The sequence below is a fragment of the Orcinus orca genome, chromosome 12, assembly GCF_937001465.1.
Source record: "Orcinus orca chromosome 12, mOrcOrc1.1, whole genome shotgun sequence".
Lineage (NCBI taxonomy): Eukaryota > Metazoa > Chordata > Mammalia > Artiodactyla > Delphinidae > Orcinus > Orcinus orca.
In genome coordinates, this window is record NC_064570.1 from 82738936 (window position 1) to 82759946 (window position 21011).

Genomic DNA, 21011 nt, shown 5'->3' on the forward strand with positions numbered 1-21011 from the left:
TAAAATGAACTGACTAGCATCACAAAAGAACTAAAGAGTGAAGTTTAATCTTCAAACACACTCATTTTTTCTGGTAATAGGCATTAGTGTTTGTGCTTTAGTTCTGAGGCTTGCTGTAGCAATGCTTATGATCTAAGATACATAATAATTATACAGTTTTTAGGCGACAGTGAGTACCGGAGGCTGAGACATGAAAAAAAGACTCTGTCTATCGTTGAATTCAGTGGGGAATTAGCTGGACTCTGCCATCCCTCTTTTCTGTGTCAGATGTTACTTTTCTGCCCAAGACTGTCAGGTGAGAGAGACTTCCTCTAATAGGGGCTTCACCATTTATTGCTGTACTTTAAGAAGTTCTCTTCTACAAACAGCCAGCTTTGTTGTCTCATGCACTGGGCATTTGTTAGCTGCTTTTAGCTTCTTCAATTCATAAAAGGTTTTACTTGGTCGAGAGTTATTGGATTCATGTTTTATTCTCATTTTGTATAAACTGGTAACCAATAGTCACCATATGAAGAAACTCTGTGTTTAGTTCTTTCTCCAAAGAAGGAATTCAAAGTGCATTTCCCTCCTTCTTATCTCTGCAGAGGCCTTTTCAGAAACTGCCACAGGTCTCCTGTTCTAGTTCTGCAGGCTATACAGACAAAACCTTGGGTGGAGATTTCAGAACTGAAGGTTATTTTTACATAAAAACATCAGCCTAAAAATGGGCTGGCCTCAGCTGACATTGTAGTTCTTCCATTTACATGTACAGTAGATGTTTCTAGAAAACTCAAAATTGTTCACAGTTGGCAAACAGTGACTTCATGTCAAATTCAACCACATCCATGTCTTAATATCCATGCTGATGCAGCTTTTGAGCTACAACAGCTATGCTATAGCCCACAAAGTCCCAAATATTTATTATATGGCCCTTTACCCTCCAACCTTACCAACACTTGAATTAGATTCTGAAGTACTTATGAAAATATTAGATCACTCCCTAACACCATACACAAAAATAAGCTCAAAATGGATTAAAGATGTAAATGTAAGGCCAGAAACTATCAAACTCTTAGAGGAAAACATAGGCAGAACACTCTATGACATAAATCACAGTAAGATCCTTTTTGACCCACCCCCTAGAGAAATGGAAATAAAAACAAAAATAAACAAATGGGACCTAATGAAACTTCAAAACTTTTGCACAGCAAAGGAAACCATAAACAAGACCAAAAGACAACCCTCAGAATGGGAGAAAATATTTGCAAATGAAGCAACTGACAAAGGATTAATCTCCAAAATTTAAAAGCAGCTCATGCAGCTTAATAACAAAAAAAAAACAACCCAATCCAAAAATGGGCAGAAGAACTAAATAGACATTTCATCAAACAAGATATACAGACTGCCAGCAAACACATGAAAGAATGCTCAAATCATTAATCATTAGAGAAATGCAAATCAAAACTACAATGAGATATCATCTCACACCAGTCAGAATGGCCATCATCAAAAAATCTAGAAACAATAAATGCTGGGGAGGGTGTGGAGAAAAGGGAACACTCTTGCACTGCTGGTGGGAATGTGAATTGGTACAGCCACTATGGAGAACAGTATGGAGGTTCCTTAAAAACTACAAATAGAACTACCATATGACCCAGCAATCCCACTACTGGGCATATACCCTGAGAAAACCATAATTCAAAAAGAGTCACGTACCAAAATGTTCACTGCAGCTCTATTTACAATAGCCAGGAGATGGAAACAACCTAAGTGTCCATCATCGGAAGAATGGATAAAGAAGGTGTGGCACATATATACAATGGAATATTACTCAGCCATAAAAAGAAACAAAATTGAGCTATTTGTAATGAGGTGGATGGACCTAGAGTCTGTCATACAGAGTGAAGTAAGTCAGAAAGAGAAAGACAAATACCGTATGCTAACACATATATATGGAATCTAAGAAAAAAAAAAAAAGTCATGAAGAACCTAGGAGTAAGACGGGAATAAAGACACAGACCTACTAGAGAATGGACTTGAGGATATGGGGAAGGGGAAGGGTAAGCTGGGATGAAGTGAGAGAGTGGCATGGACATATATACACTACCAAACATAAAATAGATAGCTAGTGGGAAGCAGCCGCATAGCACAGGAGATCAGCTCAGTGCTTTGTGACCACATAGAGGGGTGGGATAGGGAGGGTGGGAGGGAGGGAGATGCAAGAGGGAAGAGATATGGGAACATATGTATATGTATAACTGATTCACTTTGTTATAAAGCGGAAACTAACACACCATTGTAAAGCAATTATACTCCAATAAAGATGTAAAAAAAAAAAAAAAGAGTTCTCTTTGGCCACAAAATTAACATAATGGACTACTGAAAACTATTATCATCTTATCTCAAGGGACTTTCACTTTTGTGAGAATATGATTTAAAACAGTTCACTTTATGTGGTGTTTTTTTTTAGCACTTCAGTACTTTAGAGTGTATTCAGAATTCTCATAAACATTATAAGTTATAATTATACGACATGGTTCCCTTGTTGACATTAGACAAATTTCTGACCATTTCATATTAGGTACTGAGAATAGAGGAAGTTAAAAAATCATACATAGGGAGAAATTTGTAATTTCTCTACTGGTTTGATTCTAGGAGAGAAAAATAATCTTCAACCTTTCTGTCATACTCCTGGAGAATCATTCGACTTCTCAAATTCTCTCTCAGATATCCCTGCATCAAAATAAAATCTGACTTATGGTGACCTTCAAAAAGACCACAAATAACAAATGTTGGTAAGGATGGGAGAAAAGGGAACCCTTGTACACAGTTGGTGGGAATGTAAATTGGTGCAGCCACTATGCAAAACCCCATGGAGGTTCCTCAGAAAACTAAAAATAGAGTTACCACATGATCCAGCAATCTCACTTATGGGCATATATCCAAAGAAAACAAAAACGCTAATTTGAAAAGATACATGCACCCCAATGTTCATAGTAGCACTATTTACAATAGCCAAGAAAATGGAAGCAACCCAAGTGCTCATCAGCAGATGACTGGCTTAAGAAGAGGTGGTATGTGTATATATAAATACACACACACACACAAATACACACTCACAGGTGTGCGTGCATGCACGCACACGCGAACACACACACACATAAATACACACGGAATGGAATACTACCCAGCCATAAAAAAGAATGAAAAAATGTCATTTGCAGCAACATGGATGGACTTGGAGGACATTATACTTAGTGAAATGTCAGACAGAGAAACACAAATACTATGTGATATCACTTATATGTGGAATCTAAAATATAAAACAAACAAATGACTATAACAAAATAGAAACAGAGTCACAGATGTAGAAAACAAACTAGGGGTTACCATGGAGAGAGGGAAGGGGGGAGGGGAAGAATAGAGGTTGGGGATTTACACAATGTATAAAATAAGCTACAAGGATATATTATACAACACAGGGAATATAGCCAATATTTTATAATAACTATAAATGGAGTATAATCTTCAAAAATTGTGAATCACTGTGTTGTACACCTGAGACTTTTATAATATTCTATATCAACTATACCTTAATTTAAAAAATTAAAAAAATTTCCAAGTAAACAGCAAAAAAAAAAAAAAAAAAAGAGTGACACCATTAGGCACAGCACTCTAAGCTGCCCCAATATTTTGCAAAATATTTTAGCTCTCTTTGAAGAGAGGACACTGTAAGAATGTGAAACCAAGTCATTTCTAAGATTTACTGAGACCTAATCACAATCTCTTCCTACTGTCCTGCCATGCTCTAATCACTGGAAAATTTGTCACTGCTTATTGTAAATCATATGGTGTTTAAACCAAAAAAACCAGACTAGACTCAGAATGTCAGGGAGCCCCCAAATTATTTATGACCAATAGGAAGAATTTTCATCTATGCAAGGCTGGTATACCAAAAAAATATACAACCCAGTACTACCAGCCATGATATACCTCCCCTATCCCCAAACCCCCCAAACTCATTAAAAACAAATTCAAAATTGAAAAAAAAGATAAAATCTGTTTTAACTTATCATCTCTCATCAAAGAAAGATCTCAGAACAAGTCTTAGGTGTTTCTCTCAACTACTTTTTCTCATCACAAAACAACAACAATAATTGACCTTGGTTACAATTATCCCAAATAAGGCCCCCAATGTACAATTGCCTTTACTGCTGTTACATTATCCCTCATTTAATTGATAGAGCCACAGCTTCATTCATTCAGTATTTATTGATTTCATACCATGTTTAAACAAGTATTAACAGTAGTGGTTTTAAAACCTAAAAGCAGAAAAAAAACACCTTTGAGAATCACAGTAAGTGGGCAAGGTTGATCAGTGAATGAAAGTTGTTGGGTAATGTTGGTGCTAAAATTAGAGGTATATACCACATGCTATGGAGGTGTTGAAGGGCTTCATGAGGATGATTTACATAAGCCAACTTCCAAAGGGTGGTAGGTGTTTATCAGGCGAAGTACAGAGGGACAGAGGCAAGGGTGGGCCAAGCACACACGGGCTAGAATGCACTGGGAAGCACAGAGACGGGCCCCCCGGCAGGGAGCAATGGTGGGAGACCAGAAGCTCTGCTGGAGGCCACCTCAGCCTGGAGAGACAGGAGTATTTTTATAACTCATCTGTCCAGAAAGAGCGCCCTTTCTGTGTCCCACAAAGTCAGTTTATGTACTAGAGGCAGCCCTGAATGTACTAGAGGCAGTTCAGAACGTGAGGTTAATCTCATGAGCCCTACAGACGCACTGTAGAGCTGGAAGCAGGAGAATGACTTAATCAGGTGGGTGCTTGTTTTCCTTTAAATTTAGGATCTTTTGCACAGTAATATGCTAAGGTAAACAAAGGCTAAGGGAGCAAGACAAAACTTGGAAGAATGTTATGCTCCTCCAGTGAGAAATCATGAAGGCCAGGTCTAAAGTGGGGTGGCTGGGATAGACACTAGGGCTTGGCCAAATGGAGGAGTCTCTATGTTGCCTGTAGAACGTTTCTGCACGATTGCTTGAGGATAAATGAACAGAGGTAGTCAGGGTAGGTCTGACACCCTCCAAAGCAACTACCAGTACACAAGTCTCCCCTGCTGAAGGAATGCTCTCTCTCCAGGAGTTTTGTCCAGCTCTGGAGACTGACCTAAGAACACACCGTGAATGTCCAAACGGGCTTCCTTGTCCCTCAAGCTTATTTGCCTCCTGTTACTATAACCATTCCAGTCACTCTTTGTTGTCAAGTTAATGCCCCTTCCATCTCCTTTGCTTGTTTCAAACCCATTCTTCATATTGATCTTTTGCCCTAATTTGAAGTTGACTTCAATAACGTGATCCTTGGCTCCTACCACACATAACTGGAAACGTATGGTCAGGGGACAAGAAGGCTAAAGTGGGCCAAGAGAGTCCCTCCAATCCCATACCTCTCAGTCCGTGAGCCCCATACCAACAAGGCACAATAATCCTCGCTGCCAGGAGCCTGGGGAAATCAGGAAACTAACATACCGTTCTGTTCCATGGTTTGATGAAGGTTTTCAGGAACCTAGAAGAACCCTGGGAGAATTAGTAAGATGCCTCAAAATGGACTCAAATGAATCACACCTAAGCTTATTATATCCAAATCCTTTTACAAACATCACAGCAAGTCAATGAATGAGATTTTAATAAATCTAAATAGGAAGCTTTAGCTTCCGCCATTGGAATCACAAATGCATTTGAGACAAAATAGACATGGATTTGGGACATTATTGGCAGGAAGTGACTTCTACGAGAGAAGTTATGAATAAACACATTCCTTTTGAAGGTTAAGAACATTATTTTACATGACTTATCAAGTGGGAATATTCATATTTGTTGGATTTCAGAGTCTCTAACTAAAACCCAGGAACCAGATTTCCTTTAAAGCGTGCCATCGATCACTTAGAGGTTAAACCAGGCCCCAGGAAAATAGTCTTTATCACTACGTTGGCTTAAATTCTGTCTAGAATGGGAGACCCTAATCCTTGTAAAACTAACCACAGCTGTTAGCTCCACAGGTATAAGCCTAAATGATGAATTCAAATAAATGTATTTACTTATTAATTCAATAAAGATTTATTATATATTTACCGTACTCAGATTCTCTGTTGCCAATGAATTTAAGAATGAATGTAACCTAGCCCTGCCCTAAGAAGTGTATAGCCTTGTTGGAAACAGGTAACAAAATACAAGACAGTAGTTTTGCACTAGGAATCATGGAGCCTCAGAGCTGGGGTACCTAAATGTTGAGGATGGGAGAGGGCCTCACAAATGAGGAAGAGTGTCAAGGATGAACACAAGCCAGATGAAGATGTTTGGGAAATCAGGTGGGGTGCAGGAGAGTAACAGCGCTCCAGGCTGGAGGGGAGTGAGGAATAAGCAATCACCATGATTTTGATGAACTGTAAGCAGTTTGGTATTGCTGGTGTGACTAAAAAAAAAAAGTCAGTAAAATAGACCGAAAATGAAGAGGTCAGTGCAGGTCATGTTTAAAGTTTCTCAAGTTTGATAAGCTATAGAACTCTTTCTGAATACAATTTATTCCTGAGCCCCAATATATTAATGCAAGAAAATCAGAGAATAGGAACCTTCACAGATAAATAAAACATTCTCACCTCTTGTGTCTGAGCACAGTTTGAAAATCACTTCTGTAGGAGGTCAGGCAACAATACATGTTTGCTAAGGGGAGTGGAGTGGTTAGATTTGAATTTTAGCTCCATCACTTGAGCTACAAGGTAGAGAGTGGGGTTAATGATGCTGGAAGATTAGTGAAGGTAATTCATACCTGATTGAGGCAAAAAGCTGGAGGTGAGAAATATGTGAGGGTACACATGGCACAGGGGGCTGATTTATTAGATTTACTACATGAGGAAGAAGGAGGTATCAAGGATAATGCTCAGAGTTCCAGCTTATGTAACTGGGTTGGAGACTACAGAAAGTACATGCAATTTATATATAATGTGTTTGAGTGTGGGGCAGGGACATAAATGGGAAATTTAGTGGTGAGCAGCAAATTGGACACGAGGAAATCTGAAGCTCAGAAGAGAAATTCAGAATCAGATGTATGTCCGTGAGTCATCACCATCATCACTATCACCATGATCACAAGAACTGTTTAAGGAGTGCTTACAAGGTGCTTCATATGTACTCTCATGTAACCTTGACAGCAACACTGTAAGGGAGATACTGAGAGGAAGCTGAGGTCCAGGGAGGCTGAGTATCACGCTCGGGATCACACAGCTAGGAAGCAGGAGATGTAGGATGCTTGGGTCCCTCTGGCTTAAAATGCCTGCTCTTCACCTTCACCACCGAGAGATGGATGTCTCCAGGGAAGCCTGGAGAGCCTGACCCTCAAGAGAAGAGCAGACGGTTTCATGTGGTATCAGAATGGACAGACTGGGTGGTTGAAAGCACATACTCAGTATTCCTCCTCAGAAACTGAACACGTATAGACTCAGAGGCCAGGCATGGAAGTATTGATAAATGTGTGGAGAATCTCAGTCTCTCGCAAAAGAAAGTCATGGGAGAAATAAGTGAATTAGAGAGTTCTTCACCTAACTAAAGTATTAAAATTCAAGATTTTTTCTTAAGAAAAACCCACAATTCTGACAACACAAAAACATCTTCCATTAGAATAACCACAGCCTTCTAGTTTGGCCTATCTTTACTGATTATCTCTAGGCAAACTACATAACAAAAACATAACAACATGGGGCTTCCCTGGTGGCGCAGCGGTTGAGAATCTGCCTGCCAATGCAGGGGACACGGGTTCGAGCCCTGGTCTGGGAGGATCCCACATGCCGTGGAGCAACTAGGCCCGTGAGCCACAGCTACTGAGCCTGCGCATCTGGAGCCTGTGCCCGCAACAAGAGAGGCCGCGATAGTGAGAGGCCCGCGCACCGCGATGAAGAGTGGCCCCCACTTGCCGCAACTAGAGAAAGCCCTCGCACAGAAATGAAGACTGAACACAGCCAAAAATAAATAAATAAATAATAAGAAGAAGAAAAACAAAAAACATAACAACACTTGATAAAGGATAAATAAGCGCCGGATGTAGTAAGCAAACTTTGTAGATTATGTGACTTTTAAAAAGTGCTCCAACACAGAGTTTTTATATTTTTTGCAAGACTGAATGAAAAGACACAGGCCTATTATGTAATTCAGTGGTCCATACATAAAGAATTATGAGAGAAATTCTTTCTGAAGAGTGATAAGGAAATGTCTGCACATCTGAAATAATTTGGGAAGCTTCCTTGATCTGTCAATGAGGACTTTTGCTAGGTCCTGTAGGTCTCCTGGAACTAAAGTTAGGGTCTAACTCTGCCCTCTCACATTTAGTTATTCTTTTTCAAAATAAGGATGTCTATTCAGGATGTCTATAATTTATTTTATAACACTTTGGTATTCTCAGTATGATACTATTGATATATATGTGCCAGTTAGTTTAACCTTTAATCCTAGGAGCTGTCCAGGAATGCACAGAACAAGGCAGTCAGCTGGCATTGTATTTGAAAGGGTCATACCCCAGAGTCTTGCAGGGTCAACTGAAAGTCTTTGGGTTTAGGTAGATGTATCCACAATCAACACTTCAATTATTATCAAACTGACTAGAGGAGATTGATCTTTATTGATGAACTAGTGCCTAGTCAATTATTATGGGTTCCCTTGGTGAAAACACAGGCGTTGAAAGATATGTAGATGAGCTAATATAGTTAAACACTTCTTAGTCTAAATAGACTGCATGGATGATTCCATTGAAGCTTATATCCTGTACTTCATAGAAATGAGGTCCATAGTTTTACCCCCAATCATTCTGTACTCAGACACTCGATTAGGAGGATTTCTGATTGAAAGATGCTGATTGAAGGCACAGAAGTCTGTCTCTAGAGTATTGCTATGTTCACCTGAAGAGAATGTTGCATACAAGGTGTGGTCATGGTCAAAATATCTAAAGTGACAGAGACCTATAGTTTCATAGAGTTTACAGAACAGGTTTTGCTCTTGATTTGCTAATAAATGTTTATCTAATAAATATCACACTGTCTGATTGAATCTAGACTTGGCTTCCTTTCATTATAACCTGGTAGTAAGGTTATAGGGAGAAGTTCTCTCTCAGAATCTTCTTGGGTGTCCACCATTATCTAACCCAAAAAATATATATATATCCAACTGTTTTACCAAATTTGACTTCCATCAGTTAAAAAGAGTGTTATAAAATGGTTAATATGATAAATCATCTCAAAGTGTTTTAGAAGAAGGTAAATATATATTTTTGTGATTAAGAAAACTATTCTCTGAATATATGGCTCAACAAAAACCATTTGCATACTTTAAGGTACAAAGGAAATTCTAAAAATAAACAACATTCAAGTGATAAAGGAACATCGTGGTTGAAATTTAAAATACACAGAGAAATCAAAGGGCAATGAAATTTTATAAGATAGCTTGAAATATAATGAAGTCAGTTATAATTACATTTTATAACTGCATTTTAAGAAGAGATAGAAGAAATGCATTTGATTCCTCTCTCTGCTACCAGCAATTGAATCTATAGTTCAAAGATTTGAATACATCATATTTTAAACAATGGGTCATTTCAGCTTGTTTCTATCCCAACTCAAAAGAAAGCAGAGATACTCAGTAGTGAGATAATTGAATCAATTATATTTCAACAAGCAATTTGGAGAAAGATCCCAGTCTGACACTTCAAAACCATTCTGGACTTCAGTATCAAATACCAGTTTTCACACAAACTAGCCATGACAACTCTCAGAGGCAGTACCAAAGAACCTATTCCTCAAGGAGCCCTCTCAATCTGCCTGCCAATGGAGGGGACACGGGTTCGAGCCCTGGTCTGGGAAGATCCCACATGCAGCGGAGCAACTAAGCCCGTGCGCCACAGCTACTGAGCCTGCGCGTCTGGAGCCTGTTCTCCGCAACAAGAGAAGGCTGCGACAGTGAGAGGCCCGCGCACCGCCGTGAAGAGTGGCCCCTGCTCGCCGCAACTAGAGAAAGCCCTCACACAGAAACGAAGTCCCAACACAGCCAAAAATAAATAAATAAATTTATATATATATAAAAAAGAAGCCCTCTCAGATGTTTCCATTTTTCCAAGTGGGGAATGGTAAAGCATCAATCAAAATTTACCAGGGAAATCAAAGATAGGAATTTGATCAATTACAAAATGCCCACAGCAGCGAAGGGATCCTACACACACCCTAAAAAATATACTGTACCCACTGATAATATTTTACCTTTTTAAAATACTGTCCTGGAGTTTATACAGATCATGGGTTTATACGGATAATACATTTTCGTATTTTTTTCTCTCTTTTTTTTTTTTTTTGAGACATCATTAATCCTCCAAACATGAAGCAGGTATGGCTTTTCACCTACTGCTATTTCACATATATTTAAAATGAAGTGAGGTCAATTTAATTGAATTCAGCACATGTATCGTAATAAAATATACGATTATTTCCTCTGGAAACCTGATATTGTTGAGAGAGACTAAGAATAAAATCCTACTGTGTTGTATTTTTCTCTCCTAGTCACTCCATAGTGGATTGTCCTATGCTTGCAAGATCATCTACTCAGAGCTAGTAAAGCAAAATTAACGTAGCATGAGAGAAAAACAATAATTTTTCATTTTCTTTATCATCACTACCACCTATCCCCCACTCCTCCCCACAAGCATCAACAGTGTAGCAGCAGAAATCAGCACAGTCTACCTGGAACAGAACCACCAGGATCCCAAAACCATATAGAATCTATTCTGCAGAAACAGAACTAAACTGACCTTTTATTTTTTTAAACCAAGCCCATGCCGGCCATGCTTCATAATCAGAAATGAAATGTAAAACTAGACTTGTCTTATCTTGCCTTTGATTTTCATAATATTCATAGATATCTAGCAGACATTTTAATTAAAAAAAAACAACAACAGGATATTGAGAACCTGGAAAAGCAAAAATGGGCAAGCAGAATGTAATTTCTCAAAACTTCTTTAGTCTCTAAGTATCATTACCATTTAGACCTACACAACATGGTAGTCACTTGGTACATGTAGTCACTGAGCACTTGAAATGCGCTTGGCCCAAACTGTGATGTATTATAAGTATAAAACACACACCAGATTCTGAAGACTTTATTTTAAAAAACTTTAAAACATTGTATTAACATTTAAAAATATTACTTATATGTTAAAATGGTCATCTTTTGGATATACTGAGTTAAATATATTATTAAAATTGATTTTGCTTGTTTATTTTTACTTATTTTAATGTGGCTACCAAACTGTCACTATTACATACATAGCTTGCATTTGTGGCCTACAGTGTATTTCTATTGAACAGCAATGATCCAACAGAAATACACAACAACCACTAAAATATGTGGTAAACCTTGTGGAAAATTCTACTATTTGACCATTTGGCTCAGAACTTGTAAAAACTTTGCCAGACAGCATAAAGCAGTTTTAAAAGCATATTTCCTACTGAAGACTATGATGTTTTCCATATTCTAATGAGGGACATAACTCAAGAGTGTTTGGAGGGTAAAAAATGACACGGAGACTTTGGTGGAAAAAAACAAAACAAAACAAGCTACCAGCTCAAGCTAACTCTAGCTTGAATTTTTCTGGTTCCCAGACCCAGTAAGTGATTTCTACTTCAGAGGAAAGCTCTTTTTCTTTGCACGGAGGTTCAAGGACAAACAGTTAAAGAATTGTGACCAGGTATGAACAAGGGAAGGAGCATTCCTAAGGGATCTGAGGTCCTGCCTGGTGAACAGGGGTGAGATGAAGGATTCTTCACTGCTCAGGGCTCACGGGGTGTCTCCCCTCCTTCATCCCCAGCCCTTTCCTTCCCTTCCCAGCTTGCTTGCACCTACCCCCATCTATTTCCTCTCTGCTGGTTACTCTGCACACTTCTTTTTCCCCTCCCAATTCCAACTGCATCTCCCTCACTGTGGTCTTTCTACTTTCTTCCTCTGACTTTCTTTTTCCCATGAATTTCTTGTTAAATTTAGGTTAAATAGTCAGAAGGTGGCCCTGAAATATATTTTAATATACTTTACTTTGTCTCACCTTTTTTAAAGAAGACACAGGAAAGAAATGGGAAAAGAACTAAACATTCAGATACTTGAAAGGTGAAAGTGCTTTTTACTTCCACAAGGCTCCTTATTGGGCTCTTATTGGTGTTCCCTTTTTTGCTTTTGTCCTTCATGGTTAGTGACCTTCCGCTTATCCCCCCTCCACCCCCTCCCCACAGTCCTGGGTAATATGGGTCAAGATAAAATCTTCATCAGAATCACCTAAGCAGTTTCCCAGACCTCTCTAGACCCCAAATTGTATTCTTTGGGTAGGAATCAGATTCTTAGGAGTGTAAGTTAGCAAAATAAACAAACTATCCATAATCTTTGATGTTGATGCATGTCTTACAAATATCTAATATATCGAAAGTACCTACTGAAAAGTGCATTGGATGTTCTAAAAATGATGGCTTATAGGGAAGAAGTTCAATTATTGACTTTAGTATTTGGAAAAAAAATAAGAAAAGAACAGGCCCAAACTGACCAGCAAATATTATCAAAGCATTTTTTAACAGAATTCCTTTGAGGATGGGGTAAGTTAATTTAAGATTTCTATTATGGGTTTCTTGGTATGTATTTCAGAGTCATTTAGCAAAAAGACTGACAGTCATTTCTCAAAAAACATGGTCATTCAACTCAAGTCATATATTTTACATTTGCTGAAAGTGATTACACAGTTAAAGAACTACAAAACTGTTTAAGTATCAAAATACTTTTTGCCTAATAAAACTTTTTGAAAGGCATAAAATCTAGAGTCACTTTCTCCTAATACTGTCTTTGGTTATTGTCTAAAATAAGTTTTTTAGAGGATTTTTCAACAGCTATGTTACACTAGTTAGCAATTTATAGTTGAATTTTAGGAATCAGTATGTTAATAAATTAGATCAAAACACAGGAAATTCTATTACAATTAGGATAATGAATTAAAATTTGTGCTTTTGATGTTCCAAGGCTTTGAACTCATAGAGCTTTGACATAATGTTTAATAAACACATATGTTTACTATTATAAACAGCCTCTCAATCCCCAAGAAATTAAGCCAAGGGAATGTATTTCCCGACTGGAATCACCAATACTTTTATTCAGAAACAAATGAAATATTTTTATTTTTACAAATAATTTCATCAGAAGTTCCCTATTTTATCAAGAATAAACATATAGATTATCAATAGCCAACTTTATGTCACAACATAAACGCAGAAAGAGAAGCAGAATAATCACCAGTCATACCTTATTATGTGTCTGAGTCTGTCCAACCAGGATGAGGATGTTGGATGAGATGATAGACAGGCAGAAGTTAATCAGAATTATGGACCTCTCAGAGCGTATGTACCTAGCCAGAGAGAGAAAGTGTCCAACTTTAAAATTCAGCGGAAAGATGAGAAATTCTCTATTATGCAAATTGGTGGAATTCATCCAGAAAAAGACACTAACATGAAGCCTTTACATGAGAAAAAAATATTTAAAAAGTTGTTTCTAAGGAAGATTATTCTTAGAGACCCAATTTTATAGTGACATATAATATCCAAGAGACCTTAAATTTATTTTTCTTTAGACATTAGTGTGGACAATATGGCACTTCTGACAGAAGCTAAATTGCACATCTGTTATCACCATAACGTTTTTTACTAGAAGTATAAAATTTCTTAGGATGGTATCAGTTAGTATCATTACCTTCCTATTTGTGTATCTGTAATATGCTAATTATTATCATTTACATCAACCAGTAGAAACTGAAAACCAAAAAGAAAAACCCCACACAGATTCTGAAATATCCCCCTTATTTACGAGGAAGATGCCTTTACTCTCATGAAGCCATGAACAATTTTCACCCACCACTTCACTCGCTCAAGTATTTTTATATAGTTAGGCTGTTACTCTTTAGGTTTTTCTTTTCCTGAATAATTGTTCCAAAACAAGAAAAAAGAAAATGAATCTTTACTGCTGAAATCTAATCCAATCCACAAATGATAATTCATCATTAGGCTGGAAAATTAGTTGGAGCCTGCCATATTTTACCCGTATGAAGAAGTATTTATATACAGTCTGTCATATAATTTTTAAGCACATCAAGAATGTAAGCCTAGGGGTAAGATGGGAATAAAAACACAGACCTACTAGAGAATGGATTTGAGGATGTGGGGAGGGGGAAGGGTGAGCTGGGACGAAGTGAGAGAGTGGCATGGACATATATACACTACCAAATGTAAAATAGATAGCTAGTGGGAAGCAGCTGCATAGCACAGGGAGGTCAGCTCGGTGGTTTGTGACCACCTCGGGTGGGGGGGGGATAGGGAGGATGGGAGGGAGAGAGAAGCAAGAGGGAAGAGATATGGGAACATATGTATATGTATAACTGATTCTCTTTGTTATAAAGCAGAAACTGACACACCATTGTAAAGCAATTAAAAAAAAAAAAAGAATGTAAGCCATGGAGAAAACTACTCAGAATCAAATGTTCTACCAGGTGTTTACCCTAAAAGGGTAGCAGCTATCTTGCTTTACTGTACCCTGTGGTAAATCACTGAGTGACAGTAACAAAAAGACATATTTGTTCGTGCTGTGTATTTGAGACTGTTCAATTTGTGTTAGAACATGAACTCACTGTCCACAGCCCACAGTGTGGGCTTCCCTGTGCAGTGTTCCATGGGGGTGCCAGAGATCTGGAGGCATTCTTTGGAAGGTAAAAATCTATCAAAGTTCTTACTCTCTGTTTGTGAGGAATATTTAGGCAGAGGTCCTACATTCCATCACATGTTTCAGAAAAGAAAGCAAAACAAAAACAAGAGTAATAATAAAATATACAAAGAAAAATTTTAATATAAAAGAATCTTCCTTTCTTCACAGAACAAACATAGAATGAACCTAGGTGGACCCTCAATAAAAAATGGCCTCAAGAGTAGCTTAATCTTGTCACTGCATCATCAGTATCTAAAAATATAATAAACCACACACTGGGATGCTGAAAACATCAAATATTAAGTTGTTTCTTTTTTTTTGGTTGGGGATGTATCATTAAAACGTTTAAGGGCTGCACACAGTTGACCCTTTATGTGATATTAAAGGCTTCCATGACAGCACAAGTCCACAGATGACATTACTGAAAGGCTTTCATTGATATCATTTGCTCAGTAAATAGAAAAATCATGGTAATGAAGACCTAGACTGACCACCCTGAAGAGTCTTTAGATGTTTTCATTTTCATTAACATTGTGACATTATTGCCTTAAAAATTGCTATAAAATGTCTCAACTTTCAAAACATTTCATAAATATGCTTTATGTTTTAAACAAAATTTGTGAATGCATCATTTCAATACATGGATTAAAAGGACATGCTCAGCTGCTCTGTGATGTAATAACGTAATTCTACAGAACATATCTGTAGATGGAGAGAACGTAACAATGGATTCATTTTTTGATGAATATTTCTAATGAGCTACATGAGACATCAGCAAATTTCAAAGTGGTATATTATATATAAAGTAATTCTGATGTTCACACATTTTACACATCATTAGAAGAGCAAAAAAAAAAAAAAAAAAACACTAAACCTTTTAATTAGAAAAAAAAAAGCAGTAAGATCCTGACATGAGTATTATCATACAGGAATGTTACTAGGTAAATTTCATGTTTACAAAATGCATTGAATTCATCATGCTACAAGATTCACTTAATAGTTTATGAATCTTGAAACTTCTATCAAATTATTAATATTACTTCAATTCTTCTACCTGTAGACAATGAGTTGATGACCACTAACGGTTAGGAATTCAAATTTATATTGTTTCTTAGTACTGTCTTCTAAACTTCTCAGTTTCATGTCAAGTTTGGATAGATACTTTCAGGTGGTAATTCCTAGAAAGCTATGGCAATAGGTGATTTTCCTGGATTTTCTGTATTACAGCAAACTTCCCTACAGACTAAATAATCCTGTACTTCTTTGATAACTTTTATATATCATTTATACTAGCAGTGTTTGTGCTAGCGTTAGCCATATGTATTGAGGCGTGAAGAGGTGTAATTGGTGGCTGAACCCTAAGTACTGAGAAATGGAACTTGGTTCTGAACACTTCAGTGAGTATGACTTATGATGCCATTGATGAATTGTGATACTATTACTTAGTATCCTGGCCCATAAACACTGCCTCATTTCCTAAGAAATACCATTCAGGCAATTGTGGGAGAGAAAGTCTTCTTCCCAGCCTTTGTCTGTCTTGCTCTTGTATTACCAGGACAATGCCTGCTTGACTGAGCCCTGAACCCTGGATTCTACTGTCTACAATGCCATGCCTAGAACAAACATTTCTTTCATTTCATGAGACTGGCCATATATTATCAGATTCCCTCATTTGGTATTTCACTACCCTGCATGGGAAGGCAGGACCTCTATTACGTATCTGTATCAATGGATCAAGAATGTGTACATATTTTGTTTTTGTATGAAGCATGAAAATCTTAATATCTTTGACAATATAATATTCTGGACAATTAATTTTTGTCCTCAAAAGAGTAAAAAATATAATAGAGAACAATGATTTTTTTTTAAAAAAAAGGATGTTAAATCAAATGATCTTTCCTTATTAAATTGTAATTAATTTTTCAATGAAATTTTTTTTTTTTTTATGGTACGCGGGCCTCTCACTGTTGTGGCCTCTCCCGTTGTGGAGCACAGGCTCCGGACGCGCAGGCTCAGCGGCCATGGCTCACGGGCCTAGCCGCTCCGCGGCATGTGGGATCTTCCCGGACCGGGGCACGAACCCGTATCCCCTGTATTGGCAGGCGGACTCTCAACCAGTGCGCCACCAGGGAAGCCCTCAACGAAATTGTTTTCTATCCTCAGTAAAAGATAAGTAAAATACTAGGCCTGGCTACCTTTGCAATTTTAATATTTCAAATATTCAGGAAATAATACATAATTATTTATTTGCTAATATGGTAACTGTTTTTAGAACATTTTAAAGTAATCAGAATGGATATAAAAATGTTTAACATTTGAAAATTTATTGGGAAGTTTAGTTATATACTAGTTATCAATATGTCGGTAGACATAATAAACTTCACAGGTCTAATTCTCATTAACAGAACAAGAACAAATCTTAGAGAACTACTACATTTTCATACAGTGTCAAACAGATATAATTTCACATATTATAGAACAGTATTTTTCAATCACTTCCCCTTGTTTATGTATTTTTATGACTTTTTAAAATCAGTTTGTCAAAATCTGACTTAGTGGAAACATTCAGCTGAGAAGTCTTTTCTAAAGCTTTATGGTATTATATTAATGCATTAATATTATAGAAGACTTTACACATTGAGACACACTGAAAGCATATGTTTAAAACTTAAGCATTTGGAGACCATATTTCTATAACAGAGAAATTAATTTGACTGTATCATTAAATTCTCAAGCTCCATAGCAGTTGGGATAAATATAAACAACACATAGACTGAACTTGGGGTATTAAGAGTACCATGCTTGGGGTAAGCAACTTGTTGAAGGCTACCATCATTTGAATTGGGAAGAAAAGTGTGTGTGTGTGTGTGTGTGTGTGTGTGTGTTTTGTTTACTTTCCCATTGTAGGAAAATACAGACAAGAAAATTAAGTAAACACTTATTTAGTGTTATTGAGCTCATTTATTATAGCTCAATCACGGCAATTATAATCCTGTTTTCAAAGTACTTCTTTCAGTAAATTAAGAAAACATGAGACATATAATAGTTATTATATTCCTTGATTTAACTCTGAATAACAGAACATTCCATTTCTAGTGTATTAATTGACTACATACCTCCATAATGCTGCATAGACAACGGCTAGGGTGATCAAGGCCAAGCAAGAAAGGCCACTGCCTACAATTAGGGTAACTGAAGGTGTACTAGAGGATTCCATGATCTGTAAATTAAACAAAAGAAGCAAAAAAAAAAAAAAAAAAAAAAGAGAGAGAGAGAATTTTTAAAATAAATTAAAATAACTTCTAAACTCAACAAAACTATCCTAACACTCAAAAATAGCCAATATAGTTGTTATAGTAACCAGATAATTACCCAGTAACCACTCTGTTCACATATTCTCAACCTCTAAAATGACTAATTCTAGCTACTCCCTCTCTCCCACTGTGAAGTAATGAAGGCCGTAAGAGTTTTCAATGCTTGACTGTGGCATATACCCACTTACAGCTTTCTAAAATAAATAACTGAAGCTACAACTTGGTCAACATTAACATGTTAAATTTCATCTAGTTGAAATTTGAAGCAGTATTTATTTTTCTTCAACTAACTACAGTTCAGTTATTTCACAAAATGTATTTTGTTGAAATTTACTTTGATCCTCCCATTATGTTCTCCAAATCTGGTACCTAGATATTGAAAATTTTTCAAACTTTCTGACTTTTGACAACTTTGTTCTAAGTCAAGTATTCTCTCATTTAATTTCACTAGCTTGGCCTCTAAGAATATAGAAGAAAATCAAATTTCAAGTGTAAGACCTTAGAATATATTTGTGATATTTTTTCTGTGAACAAAATATATAGAGATAATCTTCACAATGTCAATATTAGTCTCTAAATACTTGACCTTGAAAAATAAGTCTTATATCTTTTAAAACATATATAAAGATCAAAGAGATTTCTTTCTTTAGACACTAACATGGTACTAACTAATAAAATCTGCTGTTTTTCATATTTTTAGTATTGGAAGTTTAAAGAAATACACTTTAAGATCAAGTGTGTTCCAAATCTTAGATATGCACAATCAATTTTATAGGCATTTTTGGCTATCAAAATAAGGAAAAAGAGTGATGCATATTTAGGCCAGATTTAGACAGAAAGTCACATTTTTCTTAATAATTATTTTTCACCCCTTCAATTTCTGAAATAATTTTTCAAAGTACATTTGATGAGGATGTTATTTTTTCTTTCAGACAGTTTATACAACTGTCTGTTTCAGAAACTAGTTTTACAAACCTATATACTTCTAAGGAATGATTTTACAGTTTCTGACAGTCTCTGCTTTCATAAAAATTTCATTTAATTAAAAAAAATAAATATCCAAGGACACCCCAGAAAACCTGTACTGAAAATATCCAATGCAGATATGCAATGTGTTTGGCTATAGTGTCTGGGGTCTTCATTCTACTACTAACAGTAACCTCACAAATTCCCCAGAACAGCTTTAGAGTTCTAAAATAAAGGTTAAGCTGACAAGTATTTTTATTTGAAAGTTTGCAGCATATTAGCAATATGATTGGAGTACATCCTCAAAACTATACTGCAGAAATTTCAAGTTAGAAGACATAAAATTGAGTAGAATTTAGTTATAGCACACCAACTAGAATTCATTTCACCAAGCTACTGTAGCTAAGGAGGAGACGAACCCAATTTTGCCACCCTGCAACATTTTCCATTTCCCCATTTAAAATGCAGTTCCCTGGAGAAACACTCTCCACAATGTCCCTGCCTTTGCATTAAAGCCGTGTTTTCCCTTTGTTACTTACTATTTCTCTAGGTTGCTGAGCCAAAATGGCGAAGGTAGAGAGACGATCACATAAGCATTTCGTATGGGATGCATCGGTAAGCACAGTTTTACATCCCTGGGTGGACCAGGTTCCCAAAGACTCGTTCCTGTAGAGGGTGGGGGGTGGGGGGGAGATCGGGATAAATACGCCTGACTGCCAAATCCGTAATGAAGAAAATGCAATTTAATTGAGAGAATCGTCTACTGTAATTCCCGTACAGGGGAAAAAAAAAAAAATCTACTTGTTGTTGAACAGGACGTAATTTAGATGCATCTCCAGTAATGCAAAGCGAGAGTGTTTGGAGAAAGCAGGCGGGCGGCGGTACGGCGTGCAGAGAGCTGTCCAGCGCCGGAGGTGCTGAAACCGGGACTGGCTCTGTCCAGCCCTCTGCGAGGAACGGCGGCGGCGGCGGCACGAGCAGCCGCCAGAGCGTTGGCAGCCACTTCCTATGCTCATCGGATCGTTTCAAACACTCATAGAGTGTAAAGAGGCTTTTCACATTGCATACCAGCTCTGATTCCCGTCCCGTATTTTTGGATCGTGAACGCTGACTTTTAAACCGAGGATTTCTCTGAAAAGCCTGCCTAAAAGGTTAGATAGCTTGTGTTGGGTGATATAGAATCTTCTCTGTTGGTTAGGGATTTTTCCTCCCTTTAGAATTAGCTGCTGTGAAAATTTCACCCTGGAAATCGGAAGCAGCAGCAGCGGCATCAGCTGGTTCCGACTCTCATTGCCTTTGCCTGATATCCAGGGGAGTGGTGGGTTTCAGACATCAGCTTCCCACTCCACACTTCACTCAGCCCAAGCTCCTCTGAAGCCCTTGACATTTCTTCCCCTCACCCACCTCTCTGCCCCGGGGTGGAAACATTAAGCTAACCCCAAGACTGCCAGAACATTTAGAAGAATAACCCCACCTCAAAGTCCGGTAGGAATGGGGAAAGAGGGCCTGCTTCAATCTTCCCTTTGGTGTAGCCATTCAAAATTCTAAAGCATATGGTTTCTTTCCCACCCCAGCAGAACAATAAAAATGGTATCAACCTACGCCTTCTTAGTGGGGGGTGAAGATGGGGGAGAATCCTTCCACCCCCCGGCTGAACTACTCTACAGGAAGAGGAAGAAAAGAAAAAAAAAAAAAGCTATAGAGTTCAACCAATCAACTTGATTATCATTACACGTGTTATATACTGAATGCACCAATTGTCACCTCCCCTCCCCCAGGCACGGAACTCTCCAAGTAGCAAACCTGTGTGTATGTGTGTGCTTAAATTTCAAACCCAATTACTATCTGTGTTAAAAATCACTCTAAAACTCCAGAAGGATAACACATGGCTTGGTGTTAATTTTGATATAGTACTTTTTATTTCATCTACTCCAT

The 21011-nt window shown here is 37.4% G+C and overlaps 1 protein-coding gene across 3 annotated transcripts in view; it reads right to left on the reverse strand.

The window, feature by feature from the left end:
- The window catches only part of ADGRB3 (adhesion G protein-coupled receptor B3), a 793577-nt gene that overhangs the window by 131310 nt on the left and 641256 nt on the right, over nucleotides 1-21011 (reverse strand). For all 3 annotated transcript variants that reach the window (XM_004270131.3, XM_049695237.1, XM_004270132.3), the window contains 3 exons: nucleotides 19616-19742; nucleotides 17913-18016; nucleotides 13348-13450 (listed from right to left, as the gene is read on the reverse strand). In XM_004270131.3, coding sequence (XP_004270179.1) covers nucleotides 13348-13450; nucleotides 17913-18016; nucleotides 19616-19742 — 334 coding nt within the window. The remainder of the gene's footprint in view (nucleotides 1-13347; nucleotides 13451-17912; nucleotides 18017-19615; nucleotides 19743-21011) is intronic.